Raw genomic sequence first — 15967 nt, forward strand, 5'->3', positions numbered from 1 at the left:
GAAATTGGTCGCCACACTCCGCTCACCCTCTGCTGCAACACGGCTCCAATCGCTGCATCGGAGGCGTCCACCATGACGCACTGAGGAACACCCAGCTGCGGGTACGTGAGCATGGTAGCATTTGCGAGAGCTTTATCATCCGGAATGCTTGTGTGGATTGGTCGTTCCACTGAATGGCAGTTGCCTTAGATCCAGATGCCGCAAGTAGGCTGTGGAGAGGGTGAAGGATGTTGGCGCATTTCGAGATAAACCTACGGTAGAAATTCACGAGTCCCAGGAACTCTCGAAGCTGGCGGATGTTTTTCGGCTGTGGAAACTGCCGTACTGCTTCCACCTTGTCCTTCTGGGGCTGTACTCCGGCACTTGAAATGCTGTGGCCCAAAAATGATAGTGTCGGTACCCCAAACGCGCACTTTGCCGTATTGATAACGATGCCGTTCTCTGTCAGTCGCTGAAGTACGTAGCGCAGATGCCGCTCGTGCTCTTCAGGAGTGCTGCTAGCAATCAGAAGATCATCAAGGCATACCTTGCAAAAGTCGAGGCCACGGACAACGCCATCCATAAACCGTTGAAAAGTTTGGCCGGCGTTGCGTAAGCCGAAAGGCATGCGTAGGAACTCGAACATTCCAAACGGCGTTGTTATTGCGGTCTTGGGGATATTTTCCGGTGCTACGGGTACCTGATGATATGCTCGCACTAGATCTATTTTAGAGAAAATGGTAGCACCATGCAGGAAGGAGGTCATGTCATGAATGTGCGGGACTGGGTAACGGTCTGGCACGGTTACCCGGTTCAGCGCTCGATAGTCCCCGCAAGGGCGCCAATCACCGTCTGTTGATTTTGGGACCATGTGAAGAGGTGACGCATATGGGCTGGATGAAGGACGTACTAACCTGAGTTCCATCATATGGGCAAACGCCTGTCGAGCCAACCGCAGCTTCTCGGGTGACAGGCGCCGTGGTCGCGCATATACCGGTGGGCCTGTGGTTTCGATGTGATGCAGGACGCCGTGCTTTACTTCTGGAAATGCCTGTGGCTGTCGTGTCAGCTCTGAAAACTCTTGTAGTATTGCGGTGAAGTACGCTTCTCCAGCCGGACTAAGCAAGGCCGGGCTGATGGGGGGGGGGGGGGGGAGTGCCAACACGGCGTGCCTTGTACCGCTCCCCGAGAAACGGGATCTTGAAGCCGTTTGTTGCGGACGTCGATCAACAGACCGAAGAACAGGAGAAAGTCTGCGCCTAGTATGGCGAATTTGACATCAGCAGCTATAAACACCCAGCTAAACGTTCTGCCGAAACCGAAGTTCAGCGACAGTGAACGATGGCCATATGTTGTTATCACAGTGTTATTGACAGCTTGCAAGGGTCATTCAATTCAATTAAATTTTATTTCATGCCAAGGATGAGGGCAGGCTCGGGAGAAAAGTGACGTTTTGTCACTTGAGGAGAACCCGAGCCTCCCTAATACATGGCAAGCAACGTGGACATGAGTAAAGAAACATAAGCCATGAACATATAGGCAACGAACATAGGCCATGAGATGTTTAGCGCAGTACAAGTCGGAAGATGCACGTACAGTAATGATATGTACAGAGACTAATATGCGTAAGTAGTTCGGCACAAATTCCGAAAGTACAATGCAAACTATGACGGAATACAAAATACTATATATATGACAACAATGCTATTGTCACAGAACGAGCGCTAAAAATGGGCGCGCCGCCAAATTCTTGCGATAACGGGCGGGAGAAACGCCGCGAGGTCAAAAGAAAAAAAAAGAAAAACATCCAAGGCTCCCCGGGCGCGCGCTCTCCCCGCGGAAGCGTGGCTTCGCCGACGAACCTCCTCACCCCACAACGGCGGCCGAGCAAGCACTCGATTTTTCTGGAAGGAAAGGGGCGTGGCCATACCAAGTTGAGTCATCCTCCGCGGAGGGTGTTCCAACCGTCTCGCTCTCCCCCCAGCCTTCGCTGCGTATCGCGCCGACAAAATGACGAGAACCTTCTGGAATGTCGCGCGGAAGGTATTTAACCGAGCAACCGAGACGAGAGATCAGGAGAAGACGGAAGTAGCGCCAGAGTGCGTAGGGATTCCGTCGTGTAGTCGGCGAAGGTTTTGTCCGTAGGGACGAAGCAGGAAATGAAGAGGATTTCCACCTGAGGGGTGAAGGCTCGAGCTACAGGCAAGAGAGTGTGTTTACCGCTATCGAGCGAAGACGCGTGGCGACAGCTGCGTGTGTGAAGCCGACGTGTTCGGGCGAAGAAGTTTCAAGCTTGGAGAGTGGCCAATTGAAGACGCGAGGTTTCCTGGAAGAGAAACTTCGAGGGCGCGGAACGACAACAACGCTGGACTTTGAGTGAGTGATTCTCGGAAGAGTATCATCCAGACTTCTGTTCCAAGGACTTTGGACTGAATAGGTTTTCTATCTCTTTAGTCTTTAAGTGTCTTGGTTGTTAAATGCATGCGACTGCATTGTAGTGTGAATTGTTGTCTGTGTCCGTTGTTTTGAGTGTGGCTGATTGTACTGTGTAGTACGTTGGTTGATTGGTGACATATTGTACTCAACTATTGTGGAGGGTGCATTCTTGTGTATTGTTTTCGATCTGCCATTATTGAGAATATAATTTTGTTTGTTTATCAGCTCTCGGCTCTGACTTGTTCTTTGGGCCACAGCCGGCGTCTGCTGGCGCGCCAGAAAGGACCACTTCTAAATTGTCCACGCTTTCGTGGTGCGGTTCGGGGGGCCAATACTTCAGCCCTTGGAATTAGCCCGGCGATCGCCTCCCTAAATAACGGGACATGAGTGTGACAGCTATGCATAGAAATTGCGTGTACACACATACACATAAATATACACACATATATGCAGATGCATATACAGACATATATATATATATACACACACATACACACATATACATATACATATATATACGTACATATATATACACATATATATACACATATATACACACACATATACATATATAGACAGTTCCATGAATGCCTGGACCACCATTTTCTCAATTTTCACGATAAAAGCACTTCCCTAATGTCACGTGCACTGCATTTCTCAAGGATTATTTTTGCCTCCAGTGATTTATTTCATAGCAAAGAAACACTAAAACATAACATTTGTCGCCCAAAATTTGTTCTACAGAATGGAAGGTTCTAATGTTGTTGGTGACGAGTAGGGTACGGATTAGCATGCGTTTCCAGTTCAAACATATCTAAGAAGGCACGATTGTTATGAAAAAGAGTTTGCTTATATCTTATTGCTAGGGAATACTCGTAAAGTTTGTGAATTGGGAATATATTATAGGGCTGAAACAGTTCATCTGTGTGTGCATAGTAGTCGACATTTGCTATAAACCTGATCGCTTTTTTTTGTAGTCTGTATATTTTATTTATGTTGGTTGCTGTCGTACTTGCCCATACCAAAAGACAATAATTTACATGCGACAAAAACAAGCTGTTATAAAGTGTTAGTTTAACAGAAACTGGAATAAAATAACGCATTCGTGCAAGTATCCCCACACATTTTGATAGGTTGGTAATTAGGTTATTAATCTGAGGATCCCACGACATTGGGCAATTAAAAAGTACTCCTAAAGTTTTAACGGTTTCTACAATTTCAACAGCCGCGCTACCTATACGTAATCTATTGTCTAAGGAAATCTGTCTCCGCGAATGAAAAACTACAGCTTTTGTTTTTGTCTCATTAATGAGTTATGAATTTCGTTCACTCCATGTGTTTAAGCTTTCTAGCGTAGTGTTTATAAGTGTGGTCTAGGCAGTCATGTCGTTACCTGTAAAGAAAATGCTGGTGTCATCCGCGTATATTATGTATTTAGCTTTGTCACTGACCTTGACAATGTCACTTATGTATAGGTTAAAAAGCAGCGGTCCTAGAATGCTACCTTGCGGAACCCCTGTGGTTATTGCCTGGAGAGAAGAAAATGAATCCTTAATTTTTACACATGAACTTGAAGTAAGATTTACACGCGGTACTTAAAGTAAGATTTCAAGAGGGAAAGTGGAATGCCGCGAACACCATATATTTCTAATTTTTCAAATAAAGTATGATGACAGAGACGGTCGAAAGCCTTAGAAAAATCTATGAAAACACCAATGCAAAGTTCTTTTCTCTCAAACGATTTAAGGATTATTTTTTTCTGAGCTAGTAAAGCAGTCTCCGTCGACCTGCCCTTCATAAAACCATGTTGAGATTGGGATATTATGTTAAACTTCTTACCAAAATTCATGAGTCTTTTAAAAATAATTTTCTCCAAACATTTTGAAAATATGGGTAATATAGAAATTGGCCGATAGTTCGTAAGATCATTCTTGTCTCCTTTCTTATATAACACGCTGACAACGGACGTTTGCATTTGTTTTGGGTAACAGCCTGTTGATAGCGACAAATTATAAATGTGAGAGAGCACGGGAGCTATAATATCGATTGCATGTTTGATCGGGGAATCTGAATACCATCTATGTCACGAGCGCTGCTCTGCTTTAGCGTGGAAAAAATTGAAACTATTTCTTGTTCATCGGTTGGTCGAAGAAAGATGTTCTTTGTCTGTCTTGTCATTGCGTCAGTTATAGCTGTCTGCGCTGTTTGCGTCGGCTGTGCAACGTTTGTAAGAAATTGATTAAATCTTTCTGCGAGTTCTAAATCTGTAACCGCTCCACCATCTATATTTATTTCAGTAACCCCAGGAGAGATCGGTGTCCTGTGAAGCAAAGCGTTAAGTTTCCTCCACAGTTCTGCACTCCCTTTGCAGTTGTCTGCATGAAATTGTTGATTTGCGATGTACTAGGTTCCTTTCTTGCAGCTTGTGACGCCGGTATAACGCTCACCTCGGCGCCTGTGTCCACTAAGAAACGTACTCCGTTGTTGCGGTCGGTAATAAAAAATACTGAGGGACGACTTGCAGGCAACGTAGTAGCACTGGTCGCCCTCAGTGCCTGCCGCGGCTGTTTCCCGAGTGCGCGCACGGTGGGACACATTTACGCGCACTACTTCCGAACCTCCGATGATACCAGCAGATATGCTCGTGCTGCTCTTGCGATAGCGGCGTGTTAGGCTCGGTTATCGTTTGTGCCCTCCTGCTAGCGTGCGAAGCTGATACTGTTTCGGCAAGTCGAGCAATCTCCTCACGCATCTCTTGAAGTTCGTTTAGAGGGTGTTGCGCTTGCACGACAGCCATGGGTGTGGGCGGTGTCATTGCTACCAGTTTGTCAGCAAGTTTGGCGGCTGCGGTTAAATCCTTGTGCTCTGAGGCCGCGATGACTATGCGGACGCCTGAAGGCAACTTTTGCAAAAAAATTTCTCGGAGCAATACTTCATCTATCGTGTTTGATGTTCCGCCAAGCAACTGTTGCATGTGCCGCAAAAGCTGACTAGGAGTACGGTCGCCGAGTTCCATGCCGCGAAGCAATTGCTGCAGTCGTTGTGGTTCGGAGGGTGTAACTCGGCGAATAATGGTTTCTTTTAGCGTTGCATATGCGTTTTCGACAGGTGGTGCGAGCAACAGATCCCTGATTTCACTGGCTATGGTGGGCGGCAGACTGTTGACTACGTAGTGGTATTTCGTAAGGTCTGCGGTGATTCGTCTGGCTGCGAACTGAGAGTCCACTTGTATGAACCAAAGTGCGGGGTCCGCAGTCCAAAAAGGGGGCAGCTTACCGTCGACTGAGGAGACTGTCGGAGGGGCGTCGGTCGCGGAGGTTGAATCTATATTGCGGCTGGTTCGACACTCCGGTCGCTGTGTCTGTATTCCGAGTCCGGGTCACCAATGTTGAGACGCGTCACTCGGCAGAGCTGCGCAAGTGAACAACTCGCGTCCCAAACAGCAACTGACTTTTATTATCACCCTTCCTCTCGAAGATAACTTTCTCGTGCGGGCGCATGCGCTCTCTGCACCGCACACAGAAGCACCGCTTTGTGTCGCCACATGACCTTGTAACTTGAATCCTTGGTTTACCATCAACTTGGTTGCTTGTGCAGCAGACCGAGCCGCAACTAGGAACTTCGATGCTCCGAGGTGTTGCAGGAACAGCACCCCTTCACTTCCCATGACGTCTTCGAGGCCATCGATGATCTCGTCGAAGGACGCCATCCCCTCCGGGACGGTGAGGTTGACGCAGTGCTCCTTGAGGGGGAGCACCGCAGGCCTTGACGCCATCCTCACTGGTCCCTGCAGGGGCCGACGACGATGGGATCAGGCCTCAAAAAAAAAAAAAAAACTGGCCGGCAAAGTCGCGAGCGGACACCCGACAGCAACGCCACCGGAACGCTGACCACGTTGAAGACTGGAACGCCAAAGCTCCTTATAGCGGCACCCATTTGTGCCTCGTAGCCGTAGTAGTAGTGTGTAACCAGTAGTACATTTTGACCTCCAAGGTGGTGCCGGAGAGAAATTTCTTCTGTGCGTTGTTAAACAATAAAAGATCGTGTTCAATGTACATGCCAATGGCTGCTAAGTGGGAATGAAAGACAGGAGAATACGGCTTTTAGTTAACGCGCACAGTGCGAATTTTTTATTGTTGAACAACGCACAGAAGACAAGAAAGAGTTGCTATACGTTATACTCTCTGGCCATAACCTCCTAGGTTTTAGAAAAGTTTAACGAGCGTTGGGCCGCAGTGCCATCAATACAGTGAACTAGTATATACCTCGAACTCGAGGTGGTTAAAGGCAGGAAGTAGACACGAAGTGCAAGCCGTAAGAAAGTGTGTGTGTGTGCCTCCTCTCGTTCAGTCCTTCGAATGTCCGCTGGATGGCGGTGCTTTTATATGAGGAATATATGATGAAAAGATGCGAGATGGTGGTACTTGGAGTGTTGAATATGTGGACGAATGGACACACAGACAGATGCATGGACAGACGCACGGGTGGCTGCATGGACGGATGGACGCACGGGTGGCTGCATGGACGGATGGACGCATGGACGGACGCAGGAGCGGATGCATGGACAAAAGCAAGGACGGACGCATAGATGAACATGCGAACGCACGAACAGACGCACGCACGGACAGACGGATGGACGCACAGGTGGCCACACAGACGCACGCATGGATGGACGGAAGCAAGAACGAATGGACGGACAGATGCGTCGCCCCACTATTCATCATTCACTCCGTGGATATGCGGCCATTTTTAAAAAAAATATGGGCAGTGGTATTACTTCAATTTCAGCGTAATTGCAGTGTACGTGATACAATAAGGCCGTCTATGGTGCAATATTTCAGGTAACTTTTCATTTTTGCACATAAATTTCAAGCGAGTGTGCCAAGAAAAGGTAACATAATTGTTCCACAACTATAAATTTAATTTTCTCGCATTTTTAAAATACTCTACATTGGTCTAGATGAAGATACGCATCTGTGGAATAGTAATGGTGGCTGTAACCACTTGGACGGCTCATTTGACAGGAGAGAACCGCCAACGTGCTAACAGCGTGGTGCCAAGTTCGGGGAGTATACATGCTGTTAGAAAGAAGGTGTCGGCACATGCCGACATTTCCGTGACTGTGGCGACCTTGGGTAGCGTGGTCCCGGCTGGAGCCATCCGACTGGCGGAAAAGACGAGTCGAGGAGCCGGCGCAGATGAGAAGAAAACGTTTATGTACAATATTTACATGTTGAGAGTAGCGTAGAACAGCATGAAACAAGTGAAGCACACCCGAGCGTCTCTCCGCTCACGTTTTCATACACTGCCTTCCCAGGATTCATTGCGAGGGAAGACAAGTCAGTTTAGGTCCCTCCAATAGGATTGTCCACCTCCACTCCGACCCTCTGCAGACTAGTGCGCCAAACCAGTTTCTAGAAAGGTGCAAAGACACGCACACCCGGTGGCACAGGGAAGAGCAATACGGCACCACTGGCTCAGCTAGCTCCTTGCAGGCCCCGAACACATTGCACCAAGGCGCGGTCGCTGGCCCAGGAATGTAGAAAGCGTGCTGTTGGCACAAGTCCAGATGCGAGGGCCATTGTTCAGTGCACCATCCAAAGGAGGAGGCGGAAGCACAGGCTGCAAAGGTTCCTCCGGGTAGTCAGGTGGAAAGGATTTTTAGGTCCGTGGGCCCAGCAGACTCACCGCACCACCATTGTAATTTTAAGCCGCCCTGGAATGTCGCTCCCGGCATAACAGCACCCCCGCCACTAAATGATGCATCACGCGGACGAGCTGCCACACGTGGCTCGGCGGAATTGATGTGGTCGGACAACTGGCTTCTTCCTGGGTCTCGTTGCGAAGCCCTCCGGACTGTCATCGTCTCCGCAGGCATTTCCCACGATCAGGCCTCTTGCACGGACTCAAGCTTCTTGTGGATACGACGAACTCGACAAGACAACCATTGTCAAACCACACCTAACGTTGCAAGCGCTTTTAGCACACCCCTCGCAATGCCAAACTAGACGTAATACCAAACTAGACCAAAAAAAAGCTGATGATTCGTTTCGGCCCTTAACTTCAACGGGGGAAGTGCATATCTCATGGCGATAAGCTAAAACAGACCTCGATTTCGGCTGTTGCTACAACAAAAACGTCAAGAGGATACAAGAATGACAATCGCGCTATAGCTACTCGGGGAAGAGAATTAAATATCAAAGAAGCCAACGGAAACTCTCAGATTTCACTAATCCTCCTGAACACTCCGCTGAGTGGTAACACACTGTGCGTGATACACACACAAAAAACTACCTGAAAAGCGTAAGCACATGAAAAAAATGCGTAGCAGTACAATAAATTTTCCTGAGAATGCTGCCACAGCTCAGAAGGCACAGCTAAGACCATCGGCATTAGCATGCAGTTTACCCTTCTTATAGCGAACTTCAAAATTGTGTTCCTGAAGTGCCATACTCCAGCGGAGGAGACGGCCATTCTTTGAGGACATTTTGTTGAGCCAAATTAAAGGGAAATGATCGGTTTTTACGATGAAGCGAGACCCGGCGATGTAGCATGCCAATTTCTGAATTGCCCATACAAGACAAGCACATTCCTTCTCGGAAGTGCTATACACTTCCTCCCTGCTACTGAGTTTACGACTCAAGTACAAGACTGGCCATTCGTCCCCTTCAATATCTTCCTGGCACAGCACTGCCCCCAGGCCACGGTCACTGGCCTCGCACTGGATGATGAAGCTTTTTGAGAAATCGGGTGCCATGAGCACAGGTCCTTCACTCAATGCCTGTTTTAGTATGACAATAGTTATAGCGCGAGAACAAAACAACGACACAGAGACAAGAAGTGCATGAAGGACACGTTTCTGTGTCGTCGTTTTGTTCTCGCGCTATAACTATCGTCATGCTATACCAACTAGCCCAAGCTGCCACACTTCTAAGTGCCTGTTTTAGCTTTTGAAACGCGAGTTTTTTCTTGGTATCCCATACGACGACCACAGGTTTCGTTTTTCGGAGGGCGTCAGTTAGAGCGCTAGCCAGATTAGAGTAATCTTTTATGTAATGTTGATAATACCCTGCTAAGCCTAGAAACGCCCGCACCTTGGTCTTCGTAGACGGACGGCGATATTTAACTACAGCGGCTACCTTCAGCTTCGACGGCCTCCGTTGGCCGCGCCCGACAACCTGTCCCAAATAGCTGACTTCAGAGCGACCAAAATGACATTTTTCCGCCCGTACTGTGAGCCCTGCCTTCTGCAATCTTTCCAGCACGATCTGAAGATATTTATGTGTTCTTCCCAGGTATTGGAGAACACAGCTACTTCATTAAGGTAGAAAAGCGCGAAGTCTGACAGCCCATGTAAAACTCTATCCATTAGGACAGGAAAACAATACGGAGCGTTCTTCAAGCCAAAGCTTAACATTACCGGACGAAATGTTCCCATGTGGGAAATGAAAGCAGCGTAGCGGCTCACGCGCTCGGTTAAAGGGACTTGCCAATAACCTCTAACAAGGTCTAAGGTAGAAACGTACATGGAGTTAGATACAGTCTCCACCCTTTCTTCCAAGTTCGGTATGGGTTATGTCTGGTATATTGTTATTGCATTCAACCTCCGATAATCCCCGCAGGGCCTTGGGTCTTTGCCCGGCGCTTCTACGAAGATTAGAGGTGAGGTGTAGTCACACTCGCAGGGAATATCCACTACCAGCTCGCACATACGCCTGACCTCTGAATCCACAATTTTCCTTTGCCTTGGGGACACTCGGTAAGGTTTGATTCGAATTGGTTGATCACTTGACAACTCGAGGTCATGCTCAACCACTGAGGTTCTTCCTGGTCTGTTGGAGAACACTGCCCGAAAATTCTGAACCACCACTTCTAAATTCATTTTCTGGTTTTCATCGAGACCTTGGTCCCTGCTTACTTGCTCTAATAAGCCCTCTATGATGGGTATCTCAGGATTTTTCAAGCTTGGGATTTCGGCAGTTTCCTCTACCGGCATATTCACCGTCAGATTTACGATAGCCTGCAGTACATACGGTTTCATGAGGTTACTATGAAAAACTCTGTTCTGTTTCCTACCCAATTTGACCTCATAGTTCGTGTCAGATAACTTTGACATTAGTTTTGCTGGGCCCTCCCACTGCACTTCAAGTTTGTGTTTCTTGAAGGGATGCAGCAGCATCACCTTATCGCCCACACTAAACGTGCACCGATGGGCTGACCTATCGTAGTACGTTTTAGATAAGACCTGAGCAGCTTTTATGTTTTTTTCGACAATCTCTTTTGATTTACCGTGTCTATCTCAGAGAGCCAGCACGTAGGCGACGTTAGGTTCCTACCCACATCCTTCCCATGCCTCGTGGAGCAGGCGTAAAGGACCTCGCAAGCCGCACCCGTAAACCAGCTCCGCGGGGCTGAAGCCAGTGCTCCCGTGAGGGGCGGACCTAATCGCAACCAATGTCTCAGGCACGCGTGCCTCCCAGTCACACTCGTTCTCAAAGCAAAGAACTCTCAAAATACGCTTTAATACAGAGCACATTCATTCAACCGGATTCGATTGAGGGTGGTTCACCGAACTTTGCACAATCTTTATCGCGCAACGGTCAAAGAAAGTATTTGTTAAGTTGCTTGTAAAAACTCTCCCATTGTCACATCGAATCTCGGACGGAAATCCTACACGAGAGAAAATGGACAACAAAGCGTCCACGACAGCAACTGAAGTTAGCTCCCTTAAAGTAATGGCCTCGGGAAATTTAGTGGCCACGCACAAGGCTGTTAAAACATAGCGACAGCCAGACGGCGATTCTGGTAATGGGCCTACAATGTCAATCACAAGCCGACGAAATAGCTCTGAAATGACTGGCACCAACGTCATGGGGTATTTACATTTGTCCGTGGATTTACCGACCCGTTGGCATGTGTCGCAAGAGCAAACGAACTCCTCTACGTCCTTCCAACAGCCGGGCCAGTAATACTCCTGAGCTAGCCTGGCTTTGGTTTTTTTGATACCTAAGTGGTCGGCCCTTGCATTGCCGTGTGCCAGATCGAGGAGTTGTCGGCGGTATTTCTGCGGTACTGGAAGCTGGTCGGACACGCGCCCTTTTGCATCTGCATATCTTCGATGCATGATATCAGAATTCATATAGAACGAAATGTTCTTTTCGCTACCCCCTCTTTTACATGTTCCTGCAGGGATTTCAGGGATGGATCTGTCCTTTGTTCAGCGACAAAGTGCGGTTTATCCACTTGAGTAAGGCGCCGCCAAGAGTTTGACATGGGTGCTACAACTGACCCTTCCACTCGTTCTGGACACTCAGCGTGTTGGCTCACGGTCCTCCCGTTTTTTTTTTTCATGCGCGTCCCGATCCGCCTGAGTCAGTACGAGCGATTCGCTAGTGTCCTCCGTTGATTCTACCCCGGTGCTTACTGACATTGGCGGCTCAACTGGTTGCGTCATCCCTAGTTTTCCAGAAATTTCACGTGCTTTAGAACGCGTGAGGGCCATGAACGCAATTTCGTTGGAAAACGACTCGCGTCGCTCTCTAAGAAGTTTGGCAGATTTGTTGGAGAACAAATAGGGAAAATTCTCCGGCAAATTTTCGGATACCACTGCCTCGGTGTCTAGTCGGCCGAAAGGGCCCTCTAGAATTACTCAAGCTATTGGCAGGCATGCACTTTGCTCCTCAGCCACCTGTCTGATCCAAGCACACTCTCCGGTAAAATCCGAAGGAGAAACGCAACTTGGGTGTGCGACATCCATCGTGGTGGCTGAGTCGCGCAGTACCCTCTTCTTCCTGTCGTTGACAAGCATTTCCTGCGTGTACGGCTGCAAAAGTCTCACGCTCTCGTCCGACTCACGTATGCTTGCAAATGCCATTTTCTTTTTGCAACTTCTAGCAAAGTGGCCTGGTTCATTGCAGTTGTAGCACACTGCAGATCTTTGCGCATCAAATGTGTGGTTCACGTCAGCAGATGCCTTGAAAGTGCTCCCTGTTTTCGACTCATTCTCACGCTTTTCATTCGGCAGCTCCTGCGACTGCTATTCTTCTTTTCGGAAGTTGTTACGTGGAAAAAACCTCTTTCCTTCAAACTGCTTAGACGTGAATCTCTTTGGATTATTCTCGGGCAGCGCTGCCTTTCCGCACAAATTTCTACGCAGTTCATAGTCATCGGCAAGCTCAGCCACTTTGCTCAAATTAATTTTTGTGAGCCTATCTCGGAGCCACAGCTTTGTTTCTTCTGGAATGCCACTGTAATACTGCTCTAGAGCAATGCATTATATTACTTTATCGTGGTCTCTATAAACTTCCGCACTCTTCAGCCATTCTACAAGGTTAGCCTTAATCTGATAGGCGAAGTCCTGGTGTGACTTGGCCTTACGTGCATGCCTGAAATGCTGTCGGAATGCCTCCGTGCACAAGCGATATTTGCGCAACAACTCCCCTTTAACCTTGTCATACACTTCCGCGTCCTCTCTACTAAGTCGGGCTATCACGTCTGTGGCCTCGCAGGAAAGCAGTGCTAGCAATTTTTGCGGCCAATCCTCGAGAGGGATTCTATTTTTCTCGCATTGTCGCTTAAAATGGACAAGATAAAGCGCGATGTCTCCGCCAACCTTGAACGGCTGCACAAGGTCTGTTATCTTGTTTGGATTTCCCGATTCCCTCACTGCGGGAGCAGGTTCCCGGCTGATACCCTAACTTCCAGTTCTCTCAGTTTCAGCTCATGTTCCCTTCTTTCTCTTTCCTCCTGAGCTTCTAGCTCTTTTTGCTTTTCAGCTCGAATATCCTCCTGAGCTTTCTCCTCTCTTTCCCTTCTATTTCGAATTTGCTCAAGAGCTTCCTGGGTTTCCTCGAGAGTCACTTTCTCTTTCTCCATAAAAGCGATGATCTGCTGTTTCCACTTAGCAGAGCCAACCGCAAGCCATAACTCTTTGCAAATTTCGAGAAGGTCCAGCACTTTGAACTTGTCCATATTAATATTAATGAACTCGTCCATATTAATAAATACTTCACTCCGCCTCGTTTACGCTCTATCGAAACAATGCGGTCGAACCATTCAATTATAGGTCCAGCACTTTGAACTTGTTCATATTAATATTACTGAACTTGTCCATATTAATTAATACTTCACTCCACCTCGTTTACGTTTCAATGAAACAATACGGTCGAATCACTCAATTATTGGCCGACCCACACAGTTACAATGCCAAAACCTACTAACAAAGAGCGCCAGCTTGGTCTGGCCCTACGAGCTTTTCACTACGCCTCGTTTACCTTCTATTGAAACAACGTGGTCGAATCATTTAATCCTTGGCCGACCCACAAAGTTACCACACCAAAACCTACCAACAAGGAGCGCTAGCTAGGTCTGGCCCTACGAGAATTTCACTACGCCTCATTTACCCTCGAGTGAAACAATGTGCTCGAATCAATCAATACTTGGCCTACCCACAAAGTTACCACACCAAAACCTACCAACAAAGAGCGCTAGCTAGGTCTGGCCCTACGAGCATTTCACTACGCCTTATTTACCCATATTCATATTCTGTGATTCGAAGGCAGCGCTTCAGAGTTTGCAGTCTGCCATGCGTAGGAGGAGTCATGAACAATTGGTACAAGAAATAAGGCACTGCCATCATGAAGCTCTAGCACGAGGGCATGATATTATTTATCAATGGCTGCCTCGACATATCGGTATTACCGGAAATCAATTAGCCGATGATGCAGCCCGCTCAGCCCATGAAGGAACCCATGTAGTCCCGATTCCTCTATCAAGGAATGATGCAGCAAGACAACTTTACCCACTGGCTCGAGATCTTACACGCACGTTCTGGTCGTCTACCAGCTTCCAAGGGTGTAAATTTTATGAACTGGATCCTTCGCTCAAGATAAAGCTACCATCACAACTTTCCCGCTCCGATGCGACACTGTTATGCCGCTTTTGGTTGGGTGCTGCATTCACCAAGGTGTACTCCTTTCGCATTGGTATGGCAGACACTCCTACATGCGACTACTGCGGAGCTGAAGAGACCATCGAACACGTCGAGCAGCGCTTGCTACGACACACAGCGATGCCAGCTCCGGATGGTTTTGAATCAACTTGACCCCGGACCATTTTGTGTGCTACTACTCATTTTGTGCTACTACTCATTTTGTGTGCTACTACTCATTTTGTGTGCTACTACTCATTTTGTGTGATACTAGGACCTTGAGCATCTGCCTCAGTTGCGCAGAAAGCGACTAAAGCACTTCTACTTTACTTAAAGTCAACAAACCTGAGCGACCACCTGTAGACTGTGTGTGCTCCCCGAGTGTGCTCGTGATTGTGTGTACCTTCTCATCTCTCTGCAACCTCTTTTCTCCCCTTCATCCCTTCCCCAGTGCAGGGTAGCAAACCGGATGTGCGTCTGGTTAACCTTCCTGCCTTTCCTTGCATCTTTATCTCTCTCTCTCTCTCTTATTTACCCTCGAGTGAAACAACGTGGTCGAATCATTCAATCCTTGGCCGACCCACAAAGTTACCACACCAAAACCTACCAACAAAGAGCGCTAGCTAGGTCTGGCACTACGAGAAGTAAACTTCAAGCACTCACCACACCAAGGTAGCTGACACTGGCCGATCCCACCGAGCTGCCATCCACTGTTAGGAAGGAGGTGTCGGGACATGCCGCCACGTCCGTGACTGTGGTGACCTTGGGTAGCGTGGTCCCGGCTGGAGCCATCCGACTGCCGGAAAAGACGAGTCGAGGAGCCGGCGTAGATGAGAAGAAAACGTTTATGTGCAATATTTACATGTTGAGAGTAGCGTAGAATAGCATGGAACAGGTGAAGCACACCCGAGTGTCTCTGCACTCACGTTTTTATACACTGCCTTCCCGGAATTCACTGCGAGGGAAGACTCGTTTGCAAGATGTTCCGCGCGCGAACAAAGGAAAAAGGACAGGGTAGACAGCGCTTTCTGTCTACCCTGTTCGTTTTCTTTTGTTCGCGCACTGAAACATCTTGCAAATATGACTGCGCACCAACTAGCCCATAGCTTCCACTCTTGAGGGAAGATAAGTCAGTTCAGGTCCCTCCAACAGTATTGTCCTCCTCCACTCCGAGCCTCTGCAGACTAGTGGGCCAAACCAGTTTCTAGAAAAGTGCAAGGACACGCACACCCGGTGGCACAGGGAAGAGCAATACGGCACCACTGGCTCAGCTAGCTTCTCGCAGGCCCCGAACACAATGCACTAAGGCGCGGTCGCTGGCCCAGGAATGTAGAAAGCGTGCTCTTGGCACAAGTCCAGATGCGAGGCCCATTGTTCGGTGCACCATCCAAAGGAGGAGGCGGAAGCACAGGCTGCAAAGGTCCGTCCGGGTAGTCAGGTGGAAAGGGTTTTTAGGTCCGTGGGCCCAGCAGATTCACTGCACCACCATTGTAATTTTAAGCCACCCTGGATTGTCGCTTCCGGCATAACAATGCCCCAATTCTTCGTAAAACGAACGTTAGGAGGACAGAGAAATCGCTATGTCGTACCCTTAAGAAGTCCTCCCACCTGCCTTGCAGCAAT

At 48.2% G+C, this 15967-nt stretch overlaps 1 protein-coding gene across 2 annotated transcripts in view; it reads right to left on the bottom strand.

Moving 5' to 3' along the window:
* The window catches only part of LOC119159458 (transmembrane ascorbate-dependent reductase CYB561), a 94182-nt gene extending 79067 nt beyond the window's left edge, over positions 1–15115 (bottom strand). Inside the window, exon 1 of one of the 2 annotated variants that reach the window (XM_075865478.1) lies at positions 15008–15115. In XM_075865478.1, coding sequence (XP_075721593.1) covers positions 15008–15051 — 44 coding nt within the window. In that variant the 5' untranslated portion in view covers positions 15052–15115. Of the gene's footprint in view, positions 1–5691; positions 5813–15007 lie in introns of those variants that run through there. The other variant, XM_075865487.1, reaches the window with a different exon arrangement.
* Positions 15116–15967: the final 852 nt, after the last annotated feature.

Source organism: Rhipicephalus microplus, chromosome 1 (assembly GCF_043290135.1).
Source record: "Rhipicephalus microplus isolate Deutch F79 chromosome 1, USDA_Rmic, whole genome shotgun sequence".
NCBI classification, from domain to species: domain Eukaryota; kingdom Metazoa; phylum Arthropoda; class Arachnida; order Ixodida; family Ixodidae; genus Rhipicephalus; species Rhipicephalus microplus.